General features: G+C 49.6%; 1 protein-coding gene across 1 annotated transcript in view; it reads right to left on the reverse strand.

Annotated features, from left to right (window-relative positions):
• The window catches only part of LOC133352821 (nidogen-2-like), an 89,470-nt gene extending 65,647 nt beyond the window's left edge, over nt 1-23,823 (reverse strand). Inside the window, 6 exon segments of the mRNA XM_061568743.1 lie at nt 445-580; nt 1,594-2,596; nt 2,598-2,748; nt 9,228-9,457; nt 16,027-16,335; nt 23,356-23,823. Of these exon segments, the coding sequence (XP_061424727.1) occupies nt 445-580; nt 1,594-2,596; nt 2,598-2,748; nt 9,228-9,457; nt 16,027-16,335; nt 23,356-23,601 (2,075 nt within the window). The 5' untranslated portion in view covers nt 23,602-23,823.
• Between the last annotated feature and the right edge of the window lie 3,617 nt (nt 23,824-27,440).

The following is a 27,440-nucleotide window of genomic DNA, read 5'->3' on the forward strand; positions in this document are numbered from 1 at the left end:
TGGGTGGGACACAAGGTGAAGGCGCAGCCCTGCAAGTGCTCGCTCGCTTCACTACTGGCAGAAGGCCCTTCCACTAGGAGCTCTGGAGAGCGCTGTAGATCGAATTTGGCCTACTCTTCCACATCGGCCAGACATCTCGGAAGAGGTGGAAGTAACTCACACTTTACCCCACGAGCTGACGAACGACTAAATATTGTCCCCTCACCCCCCCCCCCCCCCCCCCACTTGTGAATCTGGGTTAGGCGGAGGTGGGGGTCGAATTTGAGAAAGGCGCACTACTATTGCGACCGCCGCGTCGGGAGATCGAACCCAACTGGTGACCTCTTGACTGCAGGTCCGAGTGTGCTGACCGTCACACCATGGCAGAGCATTGCCGTTGGATGGGACATTATAACCGGTAGATACAAGCTGACGATCACATTGGCTTCGTGTGGCATGGCTCACCCGTCCTGGAAGCAGTCTTTGCCGTTGCCCAGATGTCCCGACCGGCAGTGGCAGCAGAATCCAGTCGCGTGCTCCGTGCATTCGGCCAGGGGGGAGCATTCCGCACGGCCCGTGTCGCAGCCCTGACGAGGGGGGACTGCACACACACACGCAGAGATATCGTCATCACCACCACTACTACCACCGCTAACTACTACCCACCACCCCATGAACAGCAACACTTTCACGAATACCACTATCATCACAACACCATCACCACCACCGCCATCATCATCACCACAGTCCCACCATCATTTTCACACCACTCCACCACCACTACTAACCACCACCACCACCGCCACAACTCTCATCACCGCCATAACACTATTAGTATTAAAATAATTCTCACATGTATTTCCATAAGCACGTGGAATATAATTTCGTTTTTGCGGAGCGTGTCATGTGGAATAACGACGGCGAGTGATGTGAGACGTTGCAGAATGTAAATATTGCTGTAGAAAGTGCCAACTCAGGTGGTGAGTTGAGGTGTTGACATTCCATACATTTCTTTCAAATTTACCGCTCACTGAACTAAACAACTTTACGTAATGGCACTGGTGAATAACTGCTACATGCCCACGATAAAAGTGATGTTACTCTAATTCCATTTGAATTCCATTACTATTGATGAATTGAAAAACGTTTGTTTGTTTTGCCTGCCATTCTGGTGATAGCTCGAGAAGCTATCGGATGAGAAAATAACCTGAAATCACGAAAATAAATCGACTTTCCACATCGTTCGAGGGCGAGCGACTTGACCTGCAAAAGCGGGCAGCAACGTTTAAGCAAGCAACGGCACGGCGAGCACCGCCTCTCTGCCATCTGCAAGTCTCAAAGCAACAATTATGGAGCAAATACCAGAGAGTGCACAGACGTGCATGTATGGACGAGGCGAAGGGGAGAGAGAGAGAGAGAGAGTGGGGATCGCAAGCCATTCGTCTTCCATCCATTGTGGTGAAAGGATGCCAGCACCGGGCATTGCCGCCAAAGCTGCCTGCGCGGTGTGTATTTACTAACATTCTCTCATGAGCATGAATAAAGGTAGCGTATACGTTTATACCCATTTGCATATCATTTTCATTCGTTGAGTGTGTGCAAGGTCCTGCTCACCGTAGTGGTTGTGGCGCGGCACCTGCGCGACATCGCCTCTGCCTGACTCTGGGTAACTCTGGGGATCATGGTAAGGTTGTGGTTGTGACTCTGGGTAAGGTTGTGGTTGTGACTCAGGGTAAGGTTGTGGTTGGGACTCAGGGTAAGGTTGTGGTTGGTACTCAGGGTAAGGTTGTGGTTGGGGGTCATGGTAAGGCTGTGGTTGGGACTCAGGGTAAGGCTGTGGTTGGGGGTCAGGGTAAGGCTGTGGTTGGGGGTCAGGGTAAGGCTGTGGTTGGGGGTCATGGTAAGGATGTGGTTGGGGGTCATGGTAAGGTTGTGGTTGGTACTCAGGGTAAGGCTGTGGTTGGGGGTCAGGGTAAGGCTGTGGTTGGGACTCAGGGTAAGGCTGTGGTTGCTGGTCAGGGTAAGGATGTGGTTGGGGGTCATGGTAAGAATGTGGTTGGGGGTCATGGTAAGGTTGTGGTTGGGGGTCATGGTAAGGTTGTGGTTGGGGGTCATGGTAAGGTTGTGGTTGGGACTCAGGGTAAGGCTGTGGTTGGGACTCAGGGTAAGGTTGTGGTTGGTACTCAGGGTAAGGCTGTGGTTGCTGGTCAGGGTAAGGATGTGGTTGGGGGTCATGGTAAGGCTGCTGGACGTGATATTGCCGCTCATCGACGTTCTGCTGCGGATCTCCCTCTCGACGGCCGTGCTCCCCGGGCTGCTCGTGCCACTGCCGCTCGGGATGCCGCTCCGGCTGCCCGTACGGCTCTCGGTGACCGTCGTGAGTCTGCCGCCCGTCGGGAAGCTGCTGCGTCCGCTCGTCGGCGCCGTGAGGGTCGGGGTAGTGCTGGGTGATGCGGTGGTCGGGTGCCGGGTACGGGTATGTTTCCGGGTAAGGTGGAGGTTGGGCGCGGGGTGCGGGCTGGGTGGGCGCCGCGGGCCTCGGGTGCTCATCCAGGTCATCGAGGTCGGTTTCGTCGGTGTACACCGGGTAGAAGTCGTCATTCCCGTTGGCAGGCTCTTTGCAGGTCCCACTTGGGCAAAGGAGCAAGATTGTATTGGTGTTGCAGTTGCCACACTTCTTCTGTCCTCTTCGCCGGTTCAATGTCCCCTAATCCAGAGGCGCTGCCTATGTGGAAAACCCAAACGCCCTGAGTTCCAGAGTTCCCCGTCCTGAAAAATAGCAATGTAAATACACGCACGCGTTGAAATTGCAATCTAAAATATACAGCCCTTTAACACTCCACTGTTAGATGAAAGCCTCACCAAGCCGTGTGTACAGAACTAAGATAGAAGATTTGGGATAACAAACTTTTTTTAAAATAAAAATTACGTTCCATTGTAATGATGAATGAAATATTGTGGATAATGAATATATATATAAATAACACTACATATTGTATAGCCCTTTGTTAATCCACGGGTGGATAAAAGGCCGCCCTGTGCTGCTGCGCTAAGACAGTAGTTTGGCCATTCTTCACCGCGCTGGTTCAGTGTGGGTTGGTGAATGGGTTGACCCAAAACCGGCTCGCATGCACTCGGCACTGAAGATAGTCGTTGTCGGGAATCGAACTCGTGAACCACCGCGACACCGCTTACCTTCCAAACGTTGAAATATGCCTACATTATTCGATATTGCTGAGACATTTACATGCATACATACAGCACACACACATACATTCACAACCAAATTCTCCCTGCTCCACATAAAGGGAAGTTCTATCGATTGTGTTGCCCGGAATATGCCTCTTGTGTATAATTAAAACACAATAAGACTGCAGCAATAGGTTCATGGATTTTTTTTTTCTTTTGCAATCAATTTATTAAAATAAAATGTACCTTATACAAGAAAAACAGTTCCCATCACCGCTTGCATAGGCGTACCGTGCAAGGGCACGACGTGCATTACAGTTGCAGAAAAACGAAACTTCAAGGGGTAAAACCGTCAATGTGTCCACCGCCCCCACTCTGCCAAAGTTTTTAAACGAACTGGGTCCCAGAGCGATTGAATCAATGTGTAAAAGCAAACCACAGGATGCTTTTCTTTCCCACCTCTTCTATAAAACAATAACAGCAGCAGCAGCGACAACAACGGGACCCCCAAACTTTGGTGAGGTACCTTTGAAGAGCATGGGCCCTGAAAACAAAATCACGGCGAGAGATCCGTGGGCCAATAAACCAGCAGGTTTCCTCCTGCCGGGGAGGGGGGCCCTTTCTACCTCTCCGTGGCCTAACAAAAGCTACCCCCCCCCCCGTGTGCTTATTAGTTGCAAACCCCAGCAGCGAGGGCCGTGACGAGGCGGGGGCACGGTGGATCTTTAATAATTATCGCTCGTCATGCTCGGCACACGTGGACATCTAAATGCACGTTCTGTCGCACAATCTGCCGTAGAATTATGGTCGGTGGTCGTGTCGCAAAGTGGTTTTGGTTGGAGGGCCGCGCTGTGCGTTTGATTCCAGTGCCGAGCGAGTGAGAGTTACCCTCCCACCTAACGGGCACTTGAAACAAGAGTGGTGAAGTATGGTCCAGTGACCCCCCCCCCCCCCCCCACACACACACACAATCCCCTCCTCTCGCTACCACGACCGACGCGGCAAGGGGGAGGCCGTCATCCAGCAATGGTTTTGACAAAGTGCTCTGAATTACTATCATTATTTTCAAAACAATAAATGGGGTGAAACGGAGGAGGAACCACCTCGGTGACCTACGGCAGGGGAATTTAAAACGAGCGAAGGCGGCTTCCCAAACACACACGCGTCGCGTTGCAGCAACTTGCGTCACGTGCATAATTATTAATACGCTTTGCCCCGCGAATCATTAAAATATACAGTGGCTCTATCAATGTAGCTTAAACGCACCCGGTGCACTTTCGTGCGAACAAACCAAAAAAAAATTAAATCCCCCCAGGTGCGACTTAAAAGGTTAAAATAAAAAAAACAACAATATCCAGGTTCAGCACTTCCATTGCTTGCTTTGCGCTACCACTGGTGTAAGGACTTCCACTCGAGGGCCTGTCTCGGGAACCGTTCTCGAGCGTATCTTGGCCTACTCCTCCACGCCGCTGGCCAGACGTCTTGGAGGAGGCGAGCGTACTGCGCCCGCATATTATTTTGAACCCTGCCACGTGCGAACGGCCGATCAGCTCGCCGTGGTGAATCCACGTGTGCGGACTGCTGGATTGAACGGTTGCTTGGGGGGGGGGGGGGGGGTTAAGAAACTGGGGCCATCGAAGAGGAAACTTCTGGATTTGCAAGCCCAGTGTGCGAGCCATTACGCGTGCAAAGATGCGATGCTAATTCAGCCACTCCTCACCTGCTTGCTAAAGGTTGGGGAGAGGCGAAATGACGCACCGACGATTAAATGCATTTTTAAACAGACCTGACAATTATTAGAGATATTGGGCAAACACGTTCTGCCTATGCAAGGCCGATTCTCAGCACTTTTTAAAAGTAACGACATTAAGGAGCACAAGAACGTGCACAATCTGTGCTCGTCAGCCGAGCGCTCGTCACTCGGATAGGGGCAGAGGGATCATCATCATTATTATTATGATTTCTTCTCCACGGAGTTGCCATCCTCAGCGGCAACATTTGGATTCTCTCGCATTTGTGCTCATCACCTTCAGCTGCTTCGGGGTGGCGGTGGTTGGGGTGGTGGTTGGTTGTGGGGGGTGAGGGGTGGGGGTACGGGACGGTGGGGGAGGGGGCCGGCATGACGGGGGGCCCCCCCATGGTATCCGACCGGAGGATGATCGCTCACAAACGGGCCTCATGTTACGCTCCTCAATGGCTCACTGTCTCTGCTGGACAACGACAAGCGGCGTGGCGCGGGCGTAACTCGCGGCTCCCATCTAATTGAAAACACTCCCCGACCCCGCCCCCCCCTCCCCCGCCTCCACCAGCAATGAATGGGCCACATTCTGCCAGGAGCCCCCAGAGATGAACAAGAGAACAAGCATTTTCTTCTCAACGTTTTTGGAATTTTGGACGTGACCCGCTCTTCTCTCTCTCTCGCATGGGGTGATTGTAGCCCCGACGTCGTGCTTAGGCAGAAAGCCGCGTTGCCACGAGGGGACTCATTGCGTAGATTTTCGATTCTCTCTCTCTCGTTGTATTGCAATGTTGTTCTTTCAGAGCAACAACTACAACAACTAGAACTTCACATCCAGGTAGTGAAGCCAGATCACTGCGTCGGCAGCAGCGGAGTGCGTCGCTGTGACGTTTCCTTCGTAATTGCGGCTCGGGTTTATTGCAATTACCGCGGGGAGACGGCACCTTTTCGTCCTATTCTTAGGTGTTTTCGGTAAAGTCACGTAGGTAAAACATCAAAATTAATAAAAATAATCAAATAAAATAAGGATCACGACGTTTCGGAGGCAACACAAGTCTCCGTCATGTTGCCTCCGAAACGTCGTGATCTTTATTTTATTATTTTTTATTAATTTTGATGTTTTACCTACGTGACTTTACCGAAAACACCTAAGAATATGATTCCCTTGCAGTCACGAAAGCTTCAAGTTTAGGACCTTTTCGTCCGTTTAACACGCGGTGGGCTTTCACTACCAATATCATCCATAGTGCAGGTTGTTTTGGGTTAGGTCGCGTACATTTGGGACAAAAATAAACCTCCAAAAAAGTCGATCTTTGTTCATTTACGCGATCTAACCCAACAAAAACTGTCTCATGGAAGTTTTCATCCGTCGAATCAGACCAGTGCAAGTCCCCCTCGCCTGCGAGCAAACACGTGTTTTGCTTCAAGCGAGGATTAGCAAAGTGAGGCACCATTCAAATCCTTTCTCTTTGTCTCTCGCGCTCCAACAAACCTCGCGCAGATGACGAGCGAGACTCAGGGCTCTCTCTCTCCCCCGGGAGTCGGTGCGTGCCCTGGCAGGCACTCTTACCGGCAGTCCCACACAGACCACCCTCTCCACGCTCACCAGCACGGAGCAGTCGGTGAAGAACCTCTACCAGTGAGTGGCGCGCGAGCACGTCGCTCTTTCTCTCAAAAAGATGCTGGAGGGTGACACTGACGGCTGCTCTGTGGAGCTTCCAGTGTTCAGAGGCCTGCTTAAGGCGCGGCTCCGGCTGGAGCACGCGTACCACACACATGTCGGTGATGTGCACGTCTTCTTCGAACGCTGGGGAGCCAGAAAGGCCACTCTCTGTATCAGCGTGGACGGCACCCTCGTGTTCACCTTCTGAAGCGCTCGCTCGTCACCGTGGCGTGCGCGATGACCACCACCACCACCACGTGACTTTTCTTTCGTGTTGTGTGCGATGCTTTCAGCGCCACAGCGCGTGAATTTGTAGCGTTTATTTTCATTTGTTTGCTGGTGGCTTTGTGCATTTCATATCGAAATCGCTTCCAGTGCTTTTGCTGCTGGCGGCAATAAAAATTGTTTAAAGTCAAAGTCTCTCTCCCGCTCTCTCTCTCTCCGTGTTTAGTTTTTAAGTCCCGAGTTCCGTTTGTTGAACGGGGCGAGAAGTCCCACCTGACCCCCCACCAATGATGCCAGTCCCGATTGGTTTGGGGGGTCGTGATTCAATACAAAGATCGACTACTTTTTTTATTTTGGGGGGGGGGGTCTTTTCTTTGTTTACAGTCCAAATTTGTATCGATCCTCCAATTTTTTTTGTATCATTTCAGCTTTGTGCGCTACAGTAGCCTCCGTGTGACACGGGCACCAACGTTAGCGTCTCATACCCTCCAGAGGGGCTCTCTCCAGAGCTCACTCGAGGGGAGGCCCCGCCACCAGCGGTGGTCTGAATAAGAAATTGCAGCGCTGCGCCTTCACCGTTCAACCTTTAGCAATTAAAATGTCTCTCGCGGTAATTTACGACCGAAGTGCCAAGCTGCGCCGTTAAATGATAAAAGTTAAAGGGTCGCGCTATTCACTTTTATCATTTGCGTTTATTTTTCATGATTACACCACGCCTACCATGCAGCACGTCGTGAATTGATTCTAATCGACGATTGGATGCACGCCTCCTGCACAGGCAGCTTTGTCAACAGCTCGGCAGGGCGCTGCCGTCATCGGGAGGATAATGCCAGCGCCGACTCAACAACCGTATTCACGGCAAAGGCGGCTTTCTCTTGGATTTACTCGGGCAGTTTCATGCGGAAACGTGCTTATACCTCCTTAGCCCGCTTTAGCACTCAGAACACAGGCGGTGTTTTTTGTGAACAGCGCGTCTAAGAAGGCAGAATGAGAAGGGATGTCTCGTAATGTAAGGGCGTCGCAGCGGCGGCGCAGTAGTAAGCGCACTTCTCCACGAATCCTGTGGCTTGAATTCGATTCTAGGCCACGGCTAGCATGGGTGGTGACTGATTTTTGTCCCCGTCCTGGGCTCGCTCAATCTCGTTCATCAACCGTCGCTGGCCAACGCTGCGGAGTGGAGCTAAAACAACCACCACGGAACGGCGTGTAGGGAGGCCTTCATTCGGCAGTGGAGTGACAGAGAGCCACAAGAGCATCATTATTCGCGAGCTCACACAACGCGTGCGTCAGTCAGCTTCACTGCCCCCCCGTAGTAAATCGACTGCCGGATGAAAGCCTCTCCAAACCGTCGCCAACCGTCGCAGCATGGGGAGGCAACTCCTGAAATCGTGGAATGACAAGAGGAAGCACATTATTTGGGTTTTTTTATACACCAGGGTGATAGTGGCCATGGATACAGAAGTTTGAAGAAGAAGAAAAATAACTAATTCTATTTGTGTGATGATAGATATAGAGCTACTTGCGCCCGATGAAGATGAATGCACAATTACATATAGCGACAATTACGCGTACAGACAATTACATCTCGAGACAATGAGTTGATGATAAGGAGGTGCATTCTGTACGGGGCTGTTCAATTTGATGCAGCAGCAGATTTATCTGCAATGCTATTTACACATTCCTCACAGCAGATGTTGCCAAAATAGCTAAGTAATGAACAGATTCACATGAGAGTGTAATTACACTGAACTGGAAAGATGGTGGTGGTGGTGGTGGTAGTGAAGATCGCATGAAACAAATAATAATGTTTGAAAAGCAAATTAGGCAGAAAGAAAAAAAGTGTGATATTTAAACACCTACAACGATAGCGATTGTTTGCGTTAAACTTGCTAATTGTGTACAAAACAAGTGTTGTGCCTGCATGCATGATCAAAGATTAACACAGTTATATTTATAACGCAACCATTTCACACGACTGCACGATGATAACGATGATGGTTAACTTGCCGCTGATGATAACAACGACGACTGGATTTAAGATGATGATGTTGAGAATGACGAACCTTTAATTATGATGCTGCTGATGATGACGACGATTGACTTGTTGATGATGACGATTGCTGACAACGATGACGATGGCGATGATAACGGTGCAGAGACTGGGACGAGTGATTTTTGACAATTCTGATAAAGACTGACTCACCGATGACGGTGCTGATGTTGACAATCACGACGGTAACTGACAATTGATTGTGACGTGTTGTCATCTTTTTTTCTCTCTGCTATTTTGTCAATTTGGTGACAGAAGTTCACGCTTGCAAACGCGTTAATGGGACTTCTTGCCCCGTTCAAAAAACGGAACTCGGGACTTTAAAACTAAACAGGGAGAGCGAGAGAGAGAGAGAGCGAGAGACGTGATCGCGTGCCACTCACTGGTAGAGGTTCTTCACTGACTGCTCCGTGCTGGTGAGCGAGTAGGCGCGACCTTCCGCTGCTCCGTCGCTCGCTCCGCCGCTGAAGCCGACGCGAGCCGGCAACTCCAGGTTGGCGTAGAAGGAGGCGCGTGGCCGCGTCCCGAAGAAGCGCAGGCCGTCCTCCGGGTAGAGGAATAGAGCGTACGTGTCCGCATGGTCCCACGCAACGACTGCCTGGAACGTGTTGGCCTGCAAGGGTAAACAACAGCAGCATTAAATTTCGATTTAAAGCTTTCGTGACTGCAGGGATTCATCTTCTTGGTTCTTTCGGTAAAGTCACGTAGAATGGAAATAATAAAACAATAAAATAAAATTTCGATTTAAAGCTTTCGTGACTGCAGGGATTCATCTTCTTGGTTCTTTCGGTAAAGTCACGTAGAAGGGAAGTAATAAAATAATAAAAATATGGACGGCTGCTTGCGTTGTGGCCGAAACGTCGTGAGAATTGTTTTATTATGTTTTATTTTTATTATTTTATTACTTCCCTTCTACGTGACTTTACCGAAAGAACCAAGAAGAAAATAAAATAAAATAAAACATAATAAAATAATTATCACGACGTTTCGGCCACAACGCAAGTAGTCGTCCTCAGGTGAAGACCAGGTCTGTCGGGGAGACAGCGTCTGAATGAAACAGCACCATGCTTGGAGCGTATATTTATATATAAGACCCCCCTGCCCACCCCATATAGCCATAACGGACTGTTGGGGCAAGTGATATTAGCAAGCAGCACGGCACACGAGGGGGTGGGTGGCCAGCACCACGCCTGGCCGCCTTTGTCTCCTCAGTGGCGATGTTTACACGCCGCACACACCAGGTACTAATTTGAGGCTGAGTCGATCGAGGAGAGGCCCAGGACCGGTTCAGAAAATCCTCACTGGTGTTGTCATCAAAAACAATTATTATCACTATTAACATCATCATCCCAATTGCCATCATCACTGTCATCGCCCATAATCGATCATAATATCCATCACTTTATTTACTCAGGCTTTTCGCTAATTGTCACAAAATGCGGTTGCCATTATGAAAGGGAGGAATCCACGTGAAGTCATTTCAGAAGTGGAGCAGGGGGCTGTGCCGGACAGGCGGCAGGGGACAGGGAAACAGCAGGGAACGAGTCGAGTTCTTTGGTGCAAACTCGGTGGAATTTGGAACTCGGGCGATGAGACCCAATTTAATAAAGCAGTGCGGCTGACGAGCACCCTCAGCGTGCAGAACGAATGGATTTCACCGCCGCGTTTTAGAAACCGACAGAAATTGAACTTAATATATTAAACCTAGAATAAAAGCCGTAAAAAAGTCCGTGCAGATGCCGTTCACTACGCCGGGAGACACGAGGGGCTAATGCCCACCAGCTGGGAAAATGGACTGAATATTGAGAAATTCACTGCACCCATTAATTTTCTTTGCCTACCAATTAAATGAAAATTACAATTCTCCACCATATACTTTTTTGCATGAAGTTCGCAGCTGTAGTTTTACGTAACACGTACATGTAAAGTATTGCAATATCCAGTGCCTAAATCCTGATCATTTATGGGGGGGGGGGGGGGGGGGGGGTGAATGTTATACAGAGAAACACTTAAACCCTTTAAGATTAAGGTTATCCATTTTCATAGTTTTCCCAATCGCAGTTTATTCAAATTGTACCATCGGCGTCAAGTCAAATTTCCATTCGTAACTCTGAGAGCGAGCAGTGCACCACCTGGTGCGAGAGAACACCCCCGAGTGATCATGTTGCAGAGCTCCTCCTGAAATCCCTTTGTCGGGGTCTCTTGATCCACCTTTGATACGCCCTGGAAAGGGTGCTGGATACAAATCTAAATAGTTTTTTTTCATTCTTAAAGCTGTAATTTTTGCTCAAATTAGTGAAAACCCACATTTAGTGTGTGTTTTTTTTGGGCACAGTCATTTGAGACTGGGTAGAGACCATGAATTAGCTACACTTGAGTTCCCAGTTTAATAATGTCTCTGCACGTACAAAATGTAAGTATTTCTGTCCACTTATTTATAGCGTAACTTATATTCTCCACAACTGCGCTTCCGATTACGATTGTTTTTGTTGTTTGTTTGTGTTACAATCCAATAACGGGCGACTGAATCCCAGAATTCGATGCCCGGGATCTCAGCTGCGCTGGCTCAACGCTCTAACCCCGAGGCCACGAGGCCACCCTTCTGACGGAACATTTTAAACAGATGCCCCGTAGTACTGGGACGGCAGTGTGTGTGTGGTTGTGTGGCAGTGTGTGTGTGTGTGTGGTTGTGTGGCAGTGTGGGGAGCGGTAGTGTAGCGGTTAGCGCGCTGCGCTATGAACCTGGCGACCCGGGTTCGATTCCCGCTCACGGCTAACACCAGTGACGATTATCTGAACCGGTCCTGGGCCTCCCCTAGGTCGACTCAGCCTTAAAATGAGTACCTGGTGCGGTGTGTAAACATGGCCACTAGGGAGACAAAGGCGGTCGGGCGTGGTGCTGGCCACCCACCCCCTCGTGTACCGTTCCGGCCTTCATAGGTGCTCGCTAACAGCACTTGCCCCTACAGTCTGTTCAGGCTATACGGGGGATCTTTGTCTTTGTCTTTGTGTGGTTGTGTGGCAGTGTGGTTGTGTGGCAGTGTGGTTGTGTGGCAGTGTGTGTGTGTGTGGGGGGGTTTTGCACACACACGCATTACTCCAATCGCCATTCGGTCCCAGAAGATGAATAGCTGGATGCAACATATATAGTGTGAAGCATGACAGCCAATCCAGGTTCGGCGCTTAACAGGGCACTGGAGGAATTTTTTTTTTCCACTGAAACCATAACGCTCTTGCACACGTGTGAATTACGAGTCTGTGTGTGCGAGTGTTAAACTCACCCATCCGTCTGCACCGGCGCAGTAAATTGTGTTCACATGTACTGTGAACACAATTTGGATCACTCTTGATACAAAATAACCTAAATCTAATAATGTGAGCCCATTGCCGTGTTGGTGTGTCTTTAAGCATCGTTGAGAGGGGCGTGATATGCGTTACTTCAAGCAGGATAAATATGCACGATCGCACAAAATCACTTTCCTCGAAAGCTACACTTGATAAACATCAAAGTCATGCGGAACAACATACGCAGTCGGTATTCGTTCCAGAATAGCAATTCTGTGCAACCGATTTAAATATATAAAGTGAAAAGCAACATGCCGGTGCATGTGCAGCAGAAGGTTTTCACAAAATTCAATCGGCACGTACAGGGCCGGATTAAGATTGTGTAGGCCCCTGGGCTAGAGGTAGTGTGAGGCCCCCGGTAATATTTTCAAAAGGAAAAACAAAGTTAAAGAAAAATGTAACGTACTTTTTTTACAAGGCTAACAGCAAATACAATTCAGCATTCACAAATGAAATAACTTTTTCTAGATTTGAAGCTTTCGTGACTGCAAGGATTCATACTCTTAGGTTTTTTCGGTAAAGTCACGTAGGTAAGAAAATTAAAATAAAATTAATAAAAGTAATAAAATATTTATTATTTATTCTTTTCTATTATTACTTTTATAAATTGTTATTTTATTTATTTAAAATAAAAATTAATAAAAGTAATAATAAAAGTAATAATAGAAGCATTTTATTATATTATTTTATTTCTATTATCACTTTAATTAATTTTAATTTTATTTTTTTTACCTACGTGACATTACCGAAGAAACCTAATAGTATGAAATAACTTTTCACTTAATCTCTGAAAGGCCTCCAGCTGTCGGAGGCCCCTGGGCTGCAGCCCCGAAAGCCCCGTGCCTTAATCCGGCAGTGGGCACGTACTACCTGCCCGCGACGTGCGGCTCGTAAAAAAAGACGTGGACTCTGACAATGAACGTTAAACAAAAGCCGAAAAGTGCTCGGGAGAAGCACGGGGATATGCGTGCTGGGAATTGCACGGAGCGAGAGAGAAAGGCAAACGCATGGATCGACGAACGAATGCGAATGGGAGAGACATCGTATTGACTGTTGAGGACACATCACCGGAACGGACGGAGAAAGATTGGTGACGGAATGGCGGTGAAGGGGAGAGAACGGACCGCCGAGAGAGGATGATCACCGCTGAGGTGGAGCGATGAGATGAGCCATTGTGCAGGAGTGGCATCGTGGGTTCAAGAGCGATGGTGAGGGTGGAGGGAGGACTTAATCATGGTCACGGTTGTTGTTGACGATGAGCAACAAAGCAATATGTGGTTTCATAACGTCTCGCACACACACACGCACATGTACACGCCAACATACATGTAAACAACGCAATATTACCATGTGCCATACATATTGACAATCGTGGCTGACCGATGTCAGTTCTAATGCTCCACAAGAGCTATACAATCTGAAATTTGGCACGACTACAGCCGATCTCATGCTTAAAATTAAACAGGCAAAATTCACATCCTTGAGGTTTTTTTTTTGGTTTGTTTCACTCGTGGGGGTGGGCTCAGCCTAAAATTCCACGTCGCTTTACGCCTCGCGATAAAAAGCTGATCCCCCCATCATCGGCGAACCGAGCAATTTTCCCTCCCGTGGCGAATGACGCCGAAGCCGACGGAAAGCTGTGCACGGCCGGGCCGCCTCCACTTAGGCTCTTCTCTGCGCGGCGATCCCGGCGAGAAGGGATGGCCGGTGTTCGTGACTCCCGCTTGAAACTGCCCCGGAGCGACGCACACAGACGCGAGGGTGTGCACGCTCCTTGCCCGGAAGGTGCGAAAGTGTGGACAGAGATGCTGCCGACGTACTCGCCGGCGTCTTTGTCTCGTCCGTCTGGCGATACGTTGGGAGCAACAAGCGGCCACGCTTTGCATGTTGAATTGCAGATTTGTGGTGGGGGGGGGGGGGGATTATAGTGGCGGGCACGCTTGGCGAGGGCAAAATTGCTCGCCGATGATCGCGGTCCTGCGGAATTGCCGCTTTAAAATTCTTCTTGTGGCCCTTTATTCATTTAAGAGGATTTCGTTTACTTTGCCTGACCCCACCCCCCCTATCCCTACTCGCCTCCCCCCCCCCCCCCTCAGCAACTTTTTCTACATATACTTTTATTATCAACCAACTCCGTAGGAAATCCTTTTTATGAAAGGAAACATTCTTGATCTATCCCCGAATATAAACCACTATTGGTTTTGAAACACATTTGTTCACGGTCAGAGGCAATTTAATGCTCGTACGAGCCTGGACAACGAAACGTTGACGTCCTGAGCGCTGAAACTCAGCCATATATGGATATTTCAAAATCGCTCTCGGATCTAACCACGCGCAAGCCCCCCCCCCCCCCCCCGTTACTCGATCCCTTATATATTTATTTGTTTCTATTCCTTAAATTTTTTTTTTTGCTGTCGTTGTTGCAGACGTGTATCGGCCCTGACACATGTAAACAGATACGCGCTCCCCTCTTGGGCACTGGGCTGCTGCTGCTGCTTAGCAAACAGCACGCAATGCGGCGACGAGGCAAGAAATACCTCTTTGCATGGCCATCTCTCGCGCGCGCGCACGCACGAAGCCGCACGCCAAATGCTGCTGATGATAGACCGCGGGGAGCAGAGCTAATGACTCGTGCAGGGGACACGAGCATAAGCGGTTCAACTCCTTGCCGCCACGCTCGACACGCACACAAAAAAAGGAACCCTTCAAATTCAATCTCCTACACCTGCGCGGTCACGTCGGCACGTGTGAAGCAACGCAGGTGGAGCGTACCGAATGTGCCGCGCACTCCTCTCTCTTTTCCACGGGGATACTACGTGCGCATCGCTGCGAGAGTGCGTGCACTGTACGCGCGTGTATATTTTTTGCGAAAGTAATTTAAAATATCGTTTTATTGTGGCCTGCCGTAACATTTTCCTGTGGGGTTTAATTATACAAGAGCAAAGGCTTGTGTCACGCTTGCTGTGAAAGACATTTAGCCCTTAAGTTAGGTAATTCTCTGTTAAAAGGTTCCTAATGGTTGCTGTTAATACACAACAATGTGTCCCCCAACTCCCTCCCTTCTTAATTTTGCCAGATGTTCTTTGAAAAACGTCTGAATTTTGGCAATGAGCATCAAGCCTTGTTGTTTTTTTTACTGAATAGAAAAAACTGTTGCAAGCAACGGTGTAGGGTTTTCGCAGTTATGCTGTACAGCCCACCGAAGTATTTTTTGGGTTGTACCGCCTGTTGTTTGGCACGATGTCGGACGCTTCGATTCACAATGCTGGGAGCTTATTCAGCTTTCTAAAGACCGCTTAACCCTTTCCCATTCCGATGACGTACACGAGTACGTACGTGTACGTCTTCAGTCTTTATTCCGATTGCATTCCGATGACGTGTGTACACATGCGGCATCAGAATTAAAATGAAATCAAATCATTTTATCGACACGTCTTCAGGTCGCTAGACGAAGCGAGGCTCCCACAAGGCCATGCGGGAGGGCGTGTGGCACAGTTTGGCACCAGCTGTCATAGAGCGTGGTCGTGTCGCTACAGTTCTCTGTGGCAAGGACAATGACTTTAAAAACATTGGCGCTACGTCTCTCTGAATAAAATTAACGCTGAACCGCTTGTGTGTTCCGAGGTGGAGCGGTGAACGGGACACCGACCCTGCAACTCGCAGACGTCTCGGAACAAGAAAGGGTTAAGAATCTCCCAGCGCGCGAAGCAAAACGTCAGACGTCGTGCTGAACGACACACGGTACGACCCAGAGAAGGAAGACACGTCGGACATCCATGGCAAGCCAATTATCGTTAGCTTTCAAACGTTCAAGGTGTGCGTGCGTGCGTGGCTGACCTTGTGCGAATCGGGCTCCTGGTAGGATCCCACCTGGTCCCACGTGACCACGACAATCTCACCGGGCGAGAACCCCACGAGCGCCGGGAAGGCGGAGCGGACCATCTCCCCGGCCCTCCAGAGGGCCTGGGTGGACGCGGCCGACACGCTCTCGTGCCGGAAGAGCACCCGGCCGCGCTGGGACTCCGCCGACGTGGCCAGGTCGGCCAGGAAAGGGGCGATGGCTGGAAAGTTGGTGGGGAAGCCCTCGTCCACGTACTGCGCCTGGCTCGGCAGCGGCAGAGGCGAGAGCACTCCGTTCGTACCCACCTGTCGGGTGAGAGCAGAAGCGTTGTTATTTTTATTGTTTTAAATCTCAGTTGTGCAGCACAGGCCCAAAACGGCAAGCATCGAGCAATACAGAGCACTTTTAAAGTTGTAACGAATGAGTAGTTCGTACATTTCTTGAGTCGAGCAAGGATATGGAAGAGCTCGGTGGGAGGAAATCCCCGGGTCGTGCAGTGCTTGGGAAGAAGCAGAAAGAGAAGTGTTGTGGCCTGCTTGGTGGTGATGGTAGTGGTTGAAGACAGCGTGGGAAATATGTGTGTATGTTGAACTTCTTTCGCACCGTACGTAACCAATCGTGCTAATCGGAGATGCAAAAGAAGTTGAACAAACGAAACACAAAACGCAGTTGAAAAAATATGCAATCTAGATTTAAAAGTTCATAGCTTCGGTGGCTTCCTAACATCGGAAGGAAGAGCGTTCCAGACGGCCGCAGAAAGGCGCCTGAAAGCGCGCGATGCGGTGACCGTCTTTGTTCGATGGTTAGCAAAAGGCCGCTGCTGTGATGATGACTGGAATGAAGGTTTTTGGGTTAGACAAACCTTACTAATTGGCTGCGTCGGGTAATGGCGGGTGTGACGACATTATTAATCTGTCGTTAGGGGCCATCCATTGAGTAGGTACGCAAAAATCTGTCAAAACTTGACCCCTCCCTGTACGCACGCGGACTTTTTACACCCCTACCCCCCCCCCCACCTGCGTACATACAGCTTGACGCACCAACCCCCTCCCCCCCCCGAATTCTATCGAACGGCCGATATTTAATCCACGCAGAAACGATCAAGGATGAATTATGTGAACGTGTTTAAGCAAACAGATAGTCCACCGCCGGACTCTCTGACTCAGTTGAAGGCCGACGTAGACAAATTATTATCGAGGCTTGACACCCCCTCCCCCCGTTTCCTATGCGTACAATGTCAGCAGACCCCCCATAGGCAAGCGGTACACATTTGGGTTAACCCCCCCCCACCCTCCCCCCTCCATGCGTACGTACTTAATGGATGGCCCCTTCATAATAATTACGCAATCTAACCCACAAACCTCTATTATGGATAATATTGGTCGTGAGAGTGTTACACAGGATTTACTGGAGTTTGCGTGATCGTTTACGCTCCTTGACGAGGTCACCAGCGGAGGCGTTGGGATGGACGAGGTGAGCGAGTCTGTCTGGCCGAGACCGAGTTGCTGAACGCGCAGCAGCAGCAGCAGCGAGAAGCTCGATGGGCCAAGGCCACGTGGAGCAGTGACCACCGCAGCAGCAAAAGACGGGCTCCGAGGCCGGAAGAGTGGCGGGGTAGCCCACGTAACGTACGACCCGCTTGAGTCCCTCGCCACCCCCCCCCCCCCCCGCGGAGTCGCGAGCGACGCGAGACCTTTGGTGGGCGGTGGATTGCCAATCAGCAAGGGTGTGTGCGCGAGCGCGCAACTTTTAATTAGAGGGTAATGATGATGCCAGCCGCATTAGTCATTTGAGCTCAGATCTGAGGTTATTCTCAAGGGCACGGTGTGACGGACACATTATCCGGAATGAATATGCGGGGGAAACTTACGGCCGTGGGTTATTTGTTCGAGTTTGAAAGCGCGCGCAGCGGTTGTGAAGAAAAAATATGAAGAGCGTGGACTTCTGGAACAGGGGAAAATGTGTTGTGGTTGAGCAGGATGGACTTTGAGCCATGAAATTACACGGCGAGTGTTTCTTGAACAAAGGAGAGAAAGGGTGAACAAAAAACCATCCGCCCATATTTTCTGAGGCATTCAAAAAAACATTTGCGAGCCATTGAGTGCAACAGGGTTCAAAGAAAAAGATGGGAAGGCAATGACAGAAAAACGTAAAATGTAAAAATTATGCAAAGAAAAATGCATATACATGCGATACGCACACACACTTAGATGTTGTGCTTTTTTACATATTTCTCCTGGATGCACAACTGAGATGTATCATCCCGGTTACAGTGAGGTCCTTGTGATGGTGTAGGGGTCACATGCCAAAGCATACACATTACCACACCGCGCACATTTGCCCTGACGCCTTATCTCTGCTGCAGCACTCGGGGTTATGGATTTCTTCAAAACCGTGGAATGTTGACACATTATTCCTTTAACTTCACCCCCACACACACCGCCGAGCCTCCACCAAACTCCACATCTCATACCCTTCCTCACACACACGCACACGTGCACTCACGCACGTACACACGCGCGCACGCACACACACGTACACGCGTGTCCGTCGTTGTCCTCAGCACCCATTGTGCCTGACACTGCACGGCAAGACCACCCCCCACCCCCCCGGACGATGCTGCCTGCGGCTGATTGCCGGCGCGTTACTCTGGCACACGACGTTTGCATTTGATAGCGGCCGCGTTCGTGGTAGTTTGCGCTCGCGACAAAACAATCCGCCGTCGGTGTTCAAATGAGGCCCTCTTTTCTTCGTGACGTGCGCTTACGCGGGGTGGGGTTGGGGGGGAAGGGACAAAAAACCGCGGAGCGGGTTGCCGTGCGCGCATCTCGCGAAAGGCGCAGCGAGCGAGAGTTGTGTTGAAGCCCCGGGGTGAGAGAAAAAAACAACCACAGTCCGTCCGCCTGTGTTCCTTCTCGGGGGTTGGCCTGTGAGGGTGTCACTCGTACAGCACGTGGCCTTTGGAAAATGAAAAAAAAATGACTGACAATTCCCCTCCCCACCCCCCCACAATCCTCACCACCACCCCGGAGTAACCCTGCAGTGCAGATGGCCCAGCCCAGCCAGCAATCAGGCACAACAGTGAAGGTTTTGCCTGTCAGAAACATGCACTATTTATGCATACAAACGACCGCTCACTTTCTGTTTGATTGTTACAAAGCGATATAAATACTCGACGCGTGTTGCGTCGCAGTAATTCTGCTTTGCCGCTGCATTGTACAAGGGAGCATATGGCAGGTCAAGTCTGGTATTCAGATTTGTAATTCGCAACGCCTCTGTATTCCTTTAGATCCGCGCTGCGGAGTTTGATTTCCTTCAGGTCTTATTGATGAATTGAGGTCTCGTTTGGACAGTAGAAGAGCGTGTGAGGATAATCTCGGTATCCCTGCGTTATGTTCGTTGGAGGACAGCCAACAATGGCTACATTCGATCATTGTATTGTTCCTGTTTGTGTGATTGCTTCTTTTATAAACCCAGGGACGCCGCCTCATGTCAAAGTCAAGGCCCTTTTCATGAGGGTGCTGCTTTACGTCCTCGGCCAGTTCTTTAGTATATTGGGGATTGTGTCCTCCTCGTGTTATGCATTGAGCTCATACAAATAATGTAGCAATGGCGAAGCTTTAATGGGTTAATATTAAACCAACAGATTGATTTCGTTTCTAGCACAACGATATTTGACACAATATAGAATTACTGTGCCTGTGAACAAATCGCCCTGAATGCAACCGACGTGGTCAGATCTCGGAAGCTAAGCAAGTTTGAGCCTGGACAGTACTAGATGGGTGACCACAGTGTAGAACAGGTCTATGTTGTGGCCACACAGCAGGCAATGGAGCAGCAGCAACATCATCAGTTGCCTCATGCTCCCCTGCTCTCACATCGATGCTCCCCACCTTCACCAGCCAGCATTTACCAGCGTGGTGAAGTATGGTCAAATAACTGCCATGACAATGGGCTCGATATGTACAATAATTACTATGAGATGTTGGCTATCAACAACAAGGCAACTCCTATGACTAATTGGGAATGGGACGCAAGCGTAGGATTGATCACCCTGTCGCTGGCCGCCTTTGGGGAGGGTGTATGGTGTGAAAGGCCGAAACACCCTAGGAACCAAAGGTTCACTACTGACGATGCGCTCCCCAAATTTCACCAGGCTCACTGTTCATGAACTCTTGGAAGTGCTTGCACAAAGGATAGTAACATCTCATCCTGTGTTCTTGGAATCTGAATCTGGGGAAGAGGCAAGGTGGGAGGTGGTGATTCATGCATGTACGATGCAAGGAACCAGGCTGAGTTTGTGTCCCGCTGATGGCTTACATCAGTGGTGAGCGATATCTGAACCCGCACCCACCACACCCCCAACGCCCACCCGCATCGTTCAACCCACACCGAGCGAAGTGATGAAGTGCAGTCAAACAACCCCCTATGACCGATATAGAACAGTGGATTGACAAATCGTTTTGAAGTTAGTACATTGACACCAGATGTAATAACAAAATATATCTTCTGCTCACATTGTTATCGTGTATTCTTATCTATTTTAAAATATGCATATATCCGCGTGAGTAATTGAATTAAACTCACGATTCTAGATTAAGCTCAGGGTTAACAGGAGCGAGAGGTGCCGGGGTGACTCAGAGGTCACAGAGCGTTGAGCCGGTGCTGCTGAGATCCTGGGTTCAGAATATTGTATTGATACTGGGGGGGGGGGAATCCGATGAGCTATGAAGCTCTTTTTCACAGATGTCCAGTAGGGGGCGGGTGAGAACGTTACACCAAACAAAACAATACAAAAACACGATAGCGATTCAAATCCAGGCAGCTGCCTGTGATTCAATCGGGTTCTCAGATGACTATTGACGCTTCTTCATCCAGGGAATTCTCACTGAATCTCATGACTCTTTTTCAGGAGGTTTTCTGTCAATGTTTCGCAGTAATGGCAGCGGGGGGGGGGGGGGTGTGGGCGATGATTTCCCTGAATATTCCTATGGAGTAAAAATTACAATAACAACAAACCCCATCACACGAGGTGTGGTTCTGCACCTAATCTCGCCAATTTCCAGCACTGACAATGTAAACGTTGGGCTCAATTGTCAGTCTCGCACATGTGCAGGATGGGTGCGAAAATGCTGCTGTGTGGGATGTAAATGTCCTAGCTCTGTAATAACCACTTCCGTGGGTCATTTTGTAGCACAAAGAGCTTCATCACTCTGCGACGGATATGGACCGATGCATATTTCGTCCTGTGACACCGATAGCACGATGGGGATAAAAGTGGCAGAGAGAGAGAGAGAGATGCAACAAAAAAAAACATGCCGAAAAACATATACAAGCAAGGTCGAGCAGAAGCAGAAGGAGAAGGGAGGTGTCGGCTTCGAGAGTATTGGCTGTGTGTGAAACGTCCCAGACACCCTCTATTGCCCCGACTGTGCGCTGGACACTCGCATGCGTAACGAGTGCCAGATGCCCGCGCTCCCCCGCATCAGCTCGGAGGCTTGTTCCTCCTAATAAGGAGGCGGATAAGATCAGCAATGCGCACGCAATGCGTTCTCAAGGGAACTTCAAACGGTGAAACCAACGCATTTTGCGATAGGTCGACAGACCGTTTTATTGAGGCTCTTAACAACCGCCCGCATTTACGTTCAATTAAAACAAAGATATGTGTGCGTGTGTGTGTAGTCCCACGCAGTTTTGAGTTGGGGCCAAGATGTTATCCAAGTTTGGAAGTTTGCTGGTTCATCCGCACGCGTTATGACTTGAAGCACGGCACGTGCCGTGCCCGCTGGAATCGGGACCTGGTGCGTGCGCAGCGCATTCAAAGCGAGCGATCCTCAAGCCCGCGGAGGAGCAGCGAGGCTTCTCCACATTCATCATCGCAGCGTTCGCTGCGCGTGAATCTGCAGCCATCCATCCCTCCCTCCTTCCCTCCCTCCCTTCCTACCCCCCGCCAATCGACTGTTGGATGATCGCGTCGACCATGCTTCACACGCTGGTCGGTGCCAGTTGGTATATCCGGGAATTACAACTTAAGCGATCGGGTTTTTCCGTTCGTGCGCGTTACGTAAAGAATAGCGATGAAATCACCAATCAAAAAGGCCAAGCAAGAAAATGACATTGGCTTTAATTTACATAAAGAAACGATGTTCTACAGTTATCGCAGTGCGTATGATGGGTTGGGGGAGGAGCGATAGGGCAGTGAATCGCACGCTGCACCATGAATCCTGATCCTGGGTTCGATTCCCAGACCAGCATGCTAAAACATGGTCAAACAACCCCCCAGGTTCGACGCACGGCATGCTGGGGCAGTCGTTCATCACCAATGTCTGTAAGTTAGCACTGTATCGTTGTTAACGATTCCTTAGGCAGCTGCAGCCTGACATGGAACGATAACCCCTCTTCTTGTGTGTTGCTGTGTGACCTCTTAGAATCCAACAGCCAAAACTTATAATTGCGCGAGCGTGCGCGCGCAATTTTGATTGGGTTTTTTTTCTTCCTCCAATATTTATGCCATGCCTTGCACCGTGAGTGAGCGATAGGCATGGCGAAGGCTACTACTCTGTGGGTTGGTTTACACACACGCACACACTCAGCGCAGCAGCTCGGTGCTATACAGAGTGGTAATTGGTAAACGTGCCCAGTACGAGCAAGCGGAAGGGCACGCATCTCGCCAGTGAGTTCGCCACACAGGTCTTGGCCGCCCAATGAAGAGCGCTGCGCTCCGCTGCATCCGTGCGCACGAGCGCGGCTCGTGGAGCGATGGTGGTGGAGGAGGAGGCGTCTCGCCTGACCTCGCAGTGCTGCTGCTGCTGCTGTTGGTCTGTGTATTGTGCGTTGGCGAACAAGCGTCAACAAGTTGCTCGCTCGTCACTAATAGCGCGGTCGGTATCCGTGGCTTGTGTGAAGTGCCGGCGAAGAGCTTCGACCGTGTTACCGGCTTGCGCCATAATTGCCAACTCGACAGAGAGTCAAGCCCGGCGCTGCGTTCTTATCCATCGTTAAAAAAAAAATAGATATATATCTAAAAAAAATATTCTCAGAAGGTCGATAGCACAATAACGAAACAAAAGTCAACACAACCACCAGCAACCACGACGACACTCATCAAAATGTGAACATCGACCTGTGCCAGATAAGCGCAATCTGTTGCTGCGGCGCAGGGCTGACAGTGTTTCTCGCGAACGCGTTCATTGATTCCCGTGCGCCGCGTGCGCTGTGGCGTCGCGCCGCGCGCTCCCTACACGAAGACTGCGTAATGCGCATCAGCAGCAGCGGGCTCCGGGCTCGCTGCCGCTGTTCGCGCACCCTCCTCGCGTAATACTCACGTAGAGCTCGCTGTAGGGCGTCGAGTAGAGGAACAGGGGTTGAGCGAACCGCAGCGGTCCGAAGCTTGCGTCGTCTCCGCTCGGGAGCACCTGGTCCCCCGACCTCTCTCCGTGCTGCAGCAGCTCATCCCGGCTGAGCCCGCGTGCGCAGCCGAGGAGGGCAGCGGCCAGGCACAGGAGGGCAGCGGGCAGGGCTGCACATCCCGCACGGGATCTTGCCCTGGCTCCAGCCCTGGACATTCCCATTGGAAAATTGGTGGAAACACCAACACCAACCCCCACCCCACGAACCCTCGAAATGTAGCTGACCCGCAAGCACGCGTGGAGGAGGAGGTTCCGCGTGCGTTTAACGGTGCCGACGCCGGCTCTTGGAACTTGTAGCGAGCGCGAGTGAATTTGGTGTTGGAGGGCGGCGCTCTGATGGGATAGGAGGGGCTTTGCTTTGACTGGGAGAGGCTTGTGGTGCCTTGTGATGGGGGTTGGTGGTGGTGGTGGTGGCGGGGAGGATTTTGGAGGTGACAGTTATTTATTTATTTAGCTTTTATTGGTCCTGGGCGGAGTCTCTGGCCGGTACCCCCCCACCCACCGCCCCCCCCCCCCAGGAAAGGCGCCCCCCCCCCCCCCCCGCTGCTGCGCGAGTCGCGTGGCACCGCCGCGGTTTTAATCGCGGCCACGCGGGGACGCTGCAGCTCCACGTGGCTGGGTGACGACGCGCTCGCTCCTCTCGTTGCGTCTCTTTTTTATTTTTTACGATCAGTGGAAACAAGAAGATGCTCGGTGTATTCGGCACTTTGCTTCGTTCATCATTTCGTAATTTTTTTTTACTTAGCTTTATGTAAAACCCCCACCTCTCGCTGACTCTCTCGCGGACTCTCTCGCTGATTCTCTCGCTGACTCTCTCGCTTACTCTCTCGCTCTCTCTCGTTCTCTCTCGTTCTCTGTCGCAAGGCACCGACATCAGTGCCGGATTATCCTCGTAGCTAAAGTAGCTACACACGCTACGTGCCCTGCGCTTTCAAAGGGCCCGCGCTAAAATGCTTTCAAGCTATCAATTCCGGTTCAGTGATTCTGTACTTGCTCTATTGCTATAGTACTATAGCGCCTTCAACTTTTTATGAACGACTGGGTGTTAAAGGTTAGCGGTTTGTGGTATTTTCTGGCTGTATAGCAAATGAAAAAATACAATTACTTTACGATGCAAGTAAAAAAGAAATTGTGTTTTAATATTTGTGTTTTTTTTATTTATGGCCCCTTTATAACATATGCTACAGACCTCGCACTAGCTTCATCCGGCACTGACCTACATGCAATATGTGAGTAACCGTTCCACGATAACACTTCTGTTCGAGGTGATTCCCTTTCATTGACATTTACCCAGGAAAGCCTCGGTGAGTCTCGATGGTAATTTTCAGGAGGGTCCATGCATTTGGGACTGTTTTGGCAATTCCATTCAAGAGTGGATGCGTGTGTGGCTGATGCGGGAGAGAAGAGATGAATATAGGCATTGTCACCACCAGCCAGGATCAATCCGCTGTTGGATGGGTGTTCTACCAAGCAGTCGAGATCCATCACCGTCCTGAATTGTAACCAATCCATCTCTCGCCTGCCGATAGCACTCCCTACCATGCGCACAAGGAGATAACGCTCGTAAATCTGCACGGACACATTCACGAATCCATTGTTGTACAATGACAGCGCGTCGCAGCCACCTCGCAGCTCAAATCTACAGCACCTGCCATTCACAGGCAGTCAGTCTCCCATCCAAGTACTAACCAGGTTCAACTGTGCTCAGCTATTGAGATCTGACAAGTCCTGGCACATTCAGAGCCATTCGCTTGTAGGACATTTGCAATTCCCCGAAACGTTTTCACTGTTAATTAATGTATATAGATACACACACACACATTTTTTTTCCATCGAAATTTAACCAGAACGTGACGTTATTCATACATTGTTTTTTTTGTCTGTACAAAATGAAAATTTGTATTGACGAGAGCAGAACAAGATGTCAGAGGTGTTTTCACTCTGCACAACGTCAAATGTGATATCGAGTTGAGTTCACTCAGGGGTCAGGACTAAGCGGGCACAGCAGAAATCCTGGATTCGGATCAACCTTTCAGCCGGCGACTGTGGTGAGATGTTAACTCCCTCACCTGGTATGCAGGAAGTCGTGGGTTCGAATCCTGACCCTGACGCCTGCTGCTGCTGCTGTCTATTTGGAGTTTGTTGGTCGCGTGGATCTTCCTCCGGAGTATCCCTCCACATTTAGAAACGTGCGTTTAAAGTATTTGGCTGTAATACATTTGCACGTGATAAGCCACTTTGTTGAGCGATCATTTGTGGCCAGGTCGCTTCTGAAAAAGAGCTACATAGTGCAATGGGCCTTAGCTGCTTAAATAAAATAAAAACTGTTTATAGTTCATAGAATACACCCCGTTCTCAAGTGTAGCGAGTTAATGGTTGCACGCTGGTCACCAATGTCTGCAACCCCCCCCCCCCAAAAAACGTTATTTTAATTGCGGCTCACGACTTAGTTCAGATTATTCCTGCTCTGTTCAACAAAACGTACCCGACAAACATTATTTGCAGAGTGTATATAATATATATATTCATAGCGTGAACAGAGGTATCCTGTATAATTGATTTTAGAAGGAGAGTACATTGGTATGCGGCGGACACTTACTGTGCAGGGCAAAACAAAATAAAAGTCTTCTCCAAAAAGTGAGCCCCCAAATACCTTTTGTCTCGTCCCGGCCCTGGCCATTCGTCTCATACAGGGTTGTGTGCACTGCTGGCTGCGAAAGTTACGAAATGTACATCTCCATCTTCCGATGGCGCGATGTCGATAGTACAATTTGAATAAGATTGTGGTGGGGGGGGGGATGAGAGGCGGCGCGCGCGGCAGGAGGGAGGGGGGGTCTGAAATTGCGATGGGCAGCTAAGTGTGATTGAGCAAGACTCTGGGCTGGAGGTGCCAAATTGAGAGCCTTAGGGAAGTTGGAACACCAATCATCAGCCCGTTACATCGGATTAAGTGCGTGCTTAAAGGCGCAATAAAAAAAATAGCTCTCGCAGGTCTTCCGATGTGGTTCTGGGTGTACTGCGTGCTGTTGTTGTTCCTTGGCACGGTGTTTGTCGTTTCTCTCCACGTCCTGGGAGCTTCTGCACTTCCTTGAGTTCAGTTCGCGAAGAAGTTATCATCAGTACGTGGAGAGGAATTGTACAACCACAATCACTTCCACGGTAGTGATTGCGTGTTATCCTGTAGCACCTTCCTCTGACGTGTTTGCAGGTCTGTCCAACGCAAGTTTGAAGCTTAATTAATTTGAAGAAAGAAAAACGTAAAAAAAACATGTGGGTCATGCTCTAGTGATTGCTATTACGAGAGAGATGCCATGCAGCGAGTTCTTTATTGATGTATTTACGTCTCCAATGTTAAGCTGTGGATCAGGTGGCTTTTCTATTTTCAATAAGCCATACCAATCATGCGATGAAATCTAAAGCTGGCAGCTCATACGAAAGTATTCGTTTTTAAAGTACCCTCAACATATAAAGACATTTTGGCGCCATACTAAATGTATTTTCTAAGTATGTACGCAACAAAGTAGTGTACGTGTAAGGGTTACTGACAATCATCATCACTCTCATCACTAATAGCGTGTAGTTTAAATCAGGGATTCATTTCTCAATTAATATTTTCTGAGTCGCTGGTAGACTGGAGTAGGCACTTGACTAATAGTAGCCACAGCCACAGCGAGATGTCTTATACTTGTACATAGCTATGTTGAACTTCTTCTGCACCGTACGTAGCTAACCGAGCTAATCAGACGTACTTGATGTGGTGCCCAGCGTGCAGGAATATGTTTCCCATCAGAATACACCCGGCTGAAATTAATTCGAGTTTTATAATCGCCTAATATCCATAACATACAAACAATTAAGACTATACTGGCCTCATGAAAACATTGAGACAAGAAGCCAAACAAAACAGGCCGTGCCGCAGTAGCGCCTAAATATGGTGTTATTGGGAGAATGTTTATTTTTGTTCACAAAAAAGAATGGAATTTTACGTAAAACGACAGACC

The sequence above is a fragment of the Lethenteron reissneri genome, chromosome 41 (assembly GCF_015708825.2).
Source record: "Lethenteron reissneri isolate LAM-NWPU_2019-01 chromosome 41, ASM1570882v1, whole genome shotgun sequence".
In the NCBI taxonomy this organism is placed as follows: domain Eukaryota; kingdom Metazoa; phylum Chordata; class Hyperoartia; order Petromyzontiformes; family Petromyzontidae; genus Lethenteron; species Lethenteron reissneri.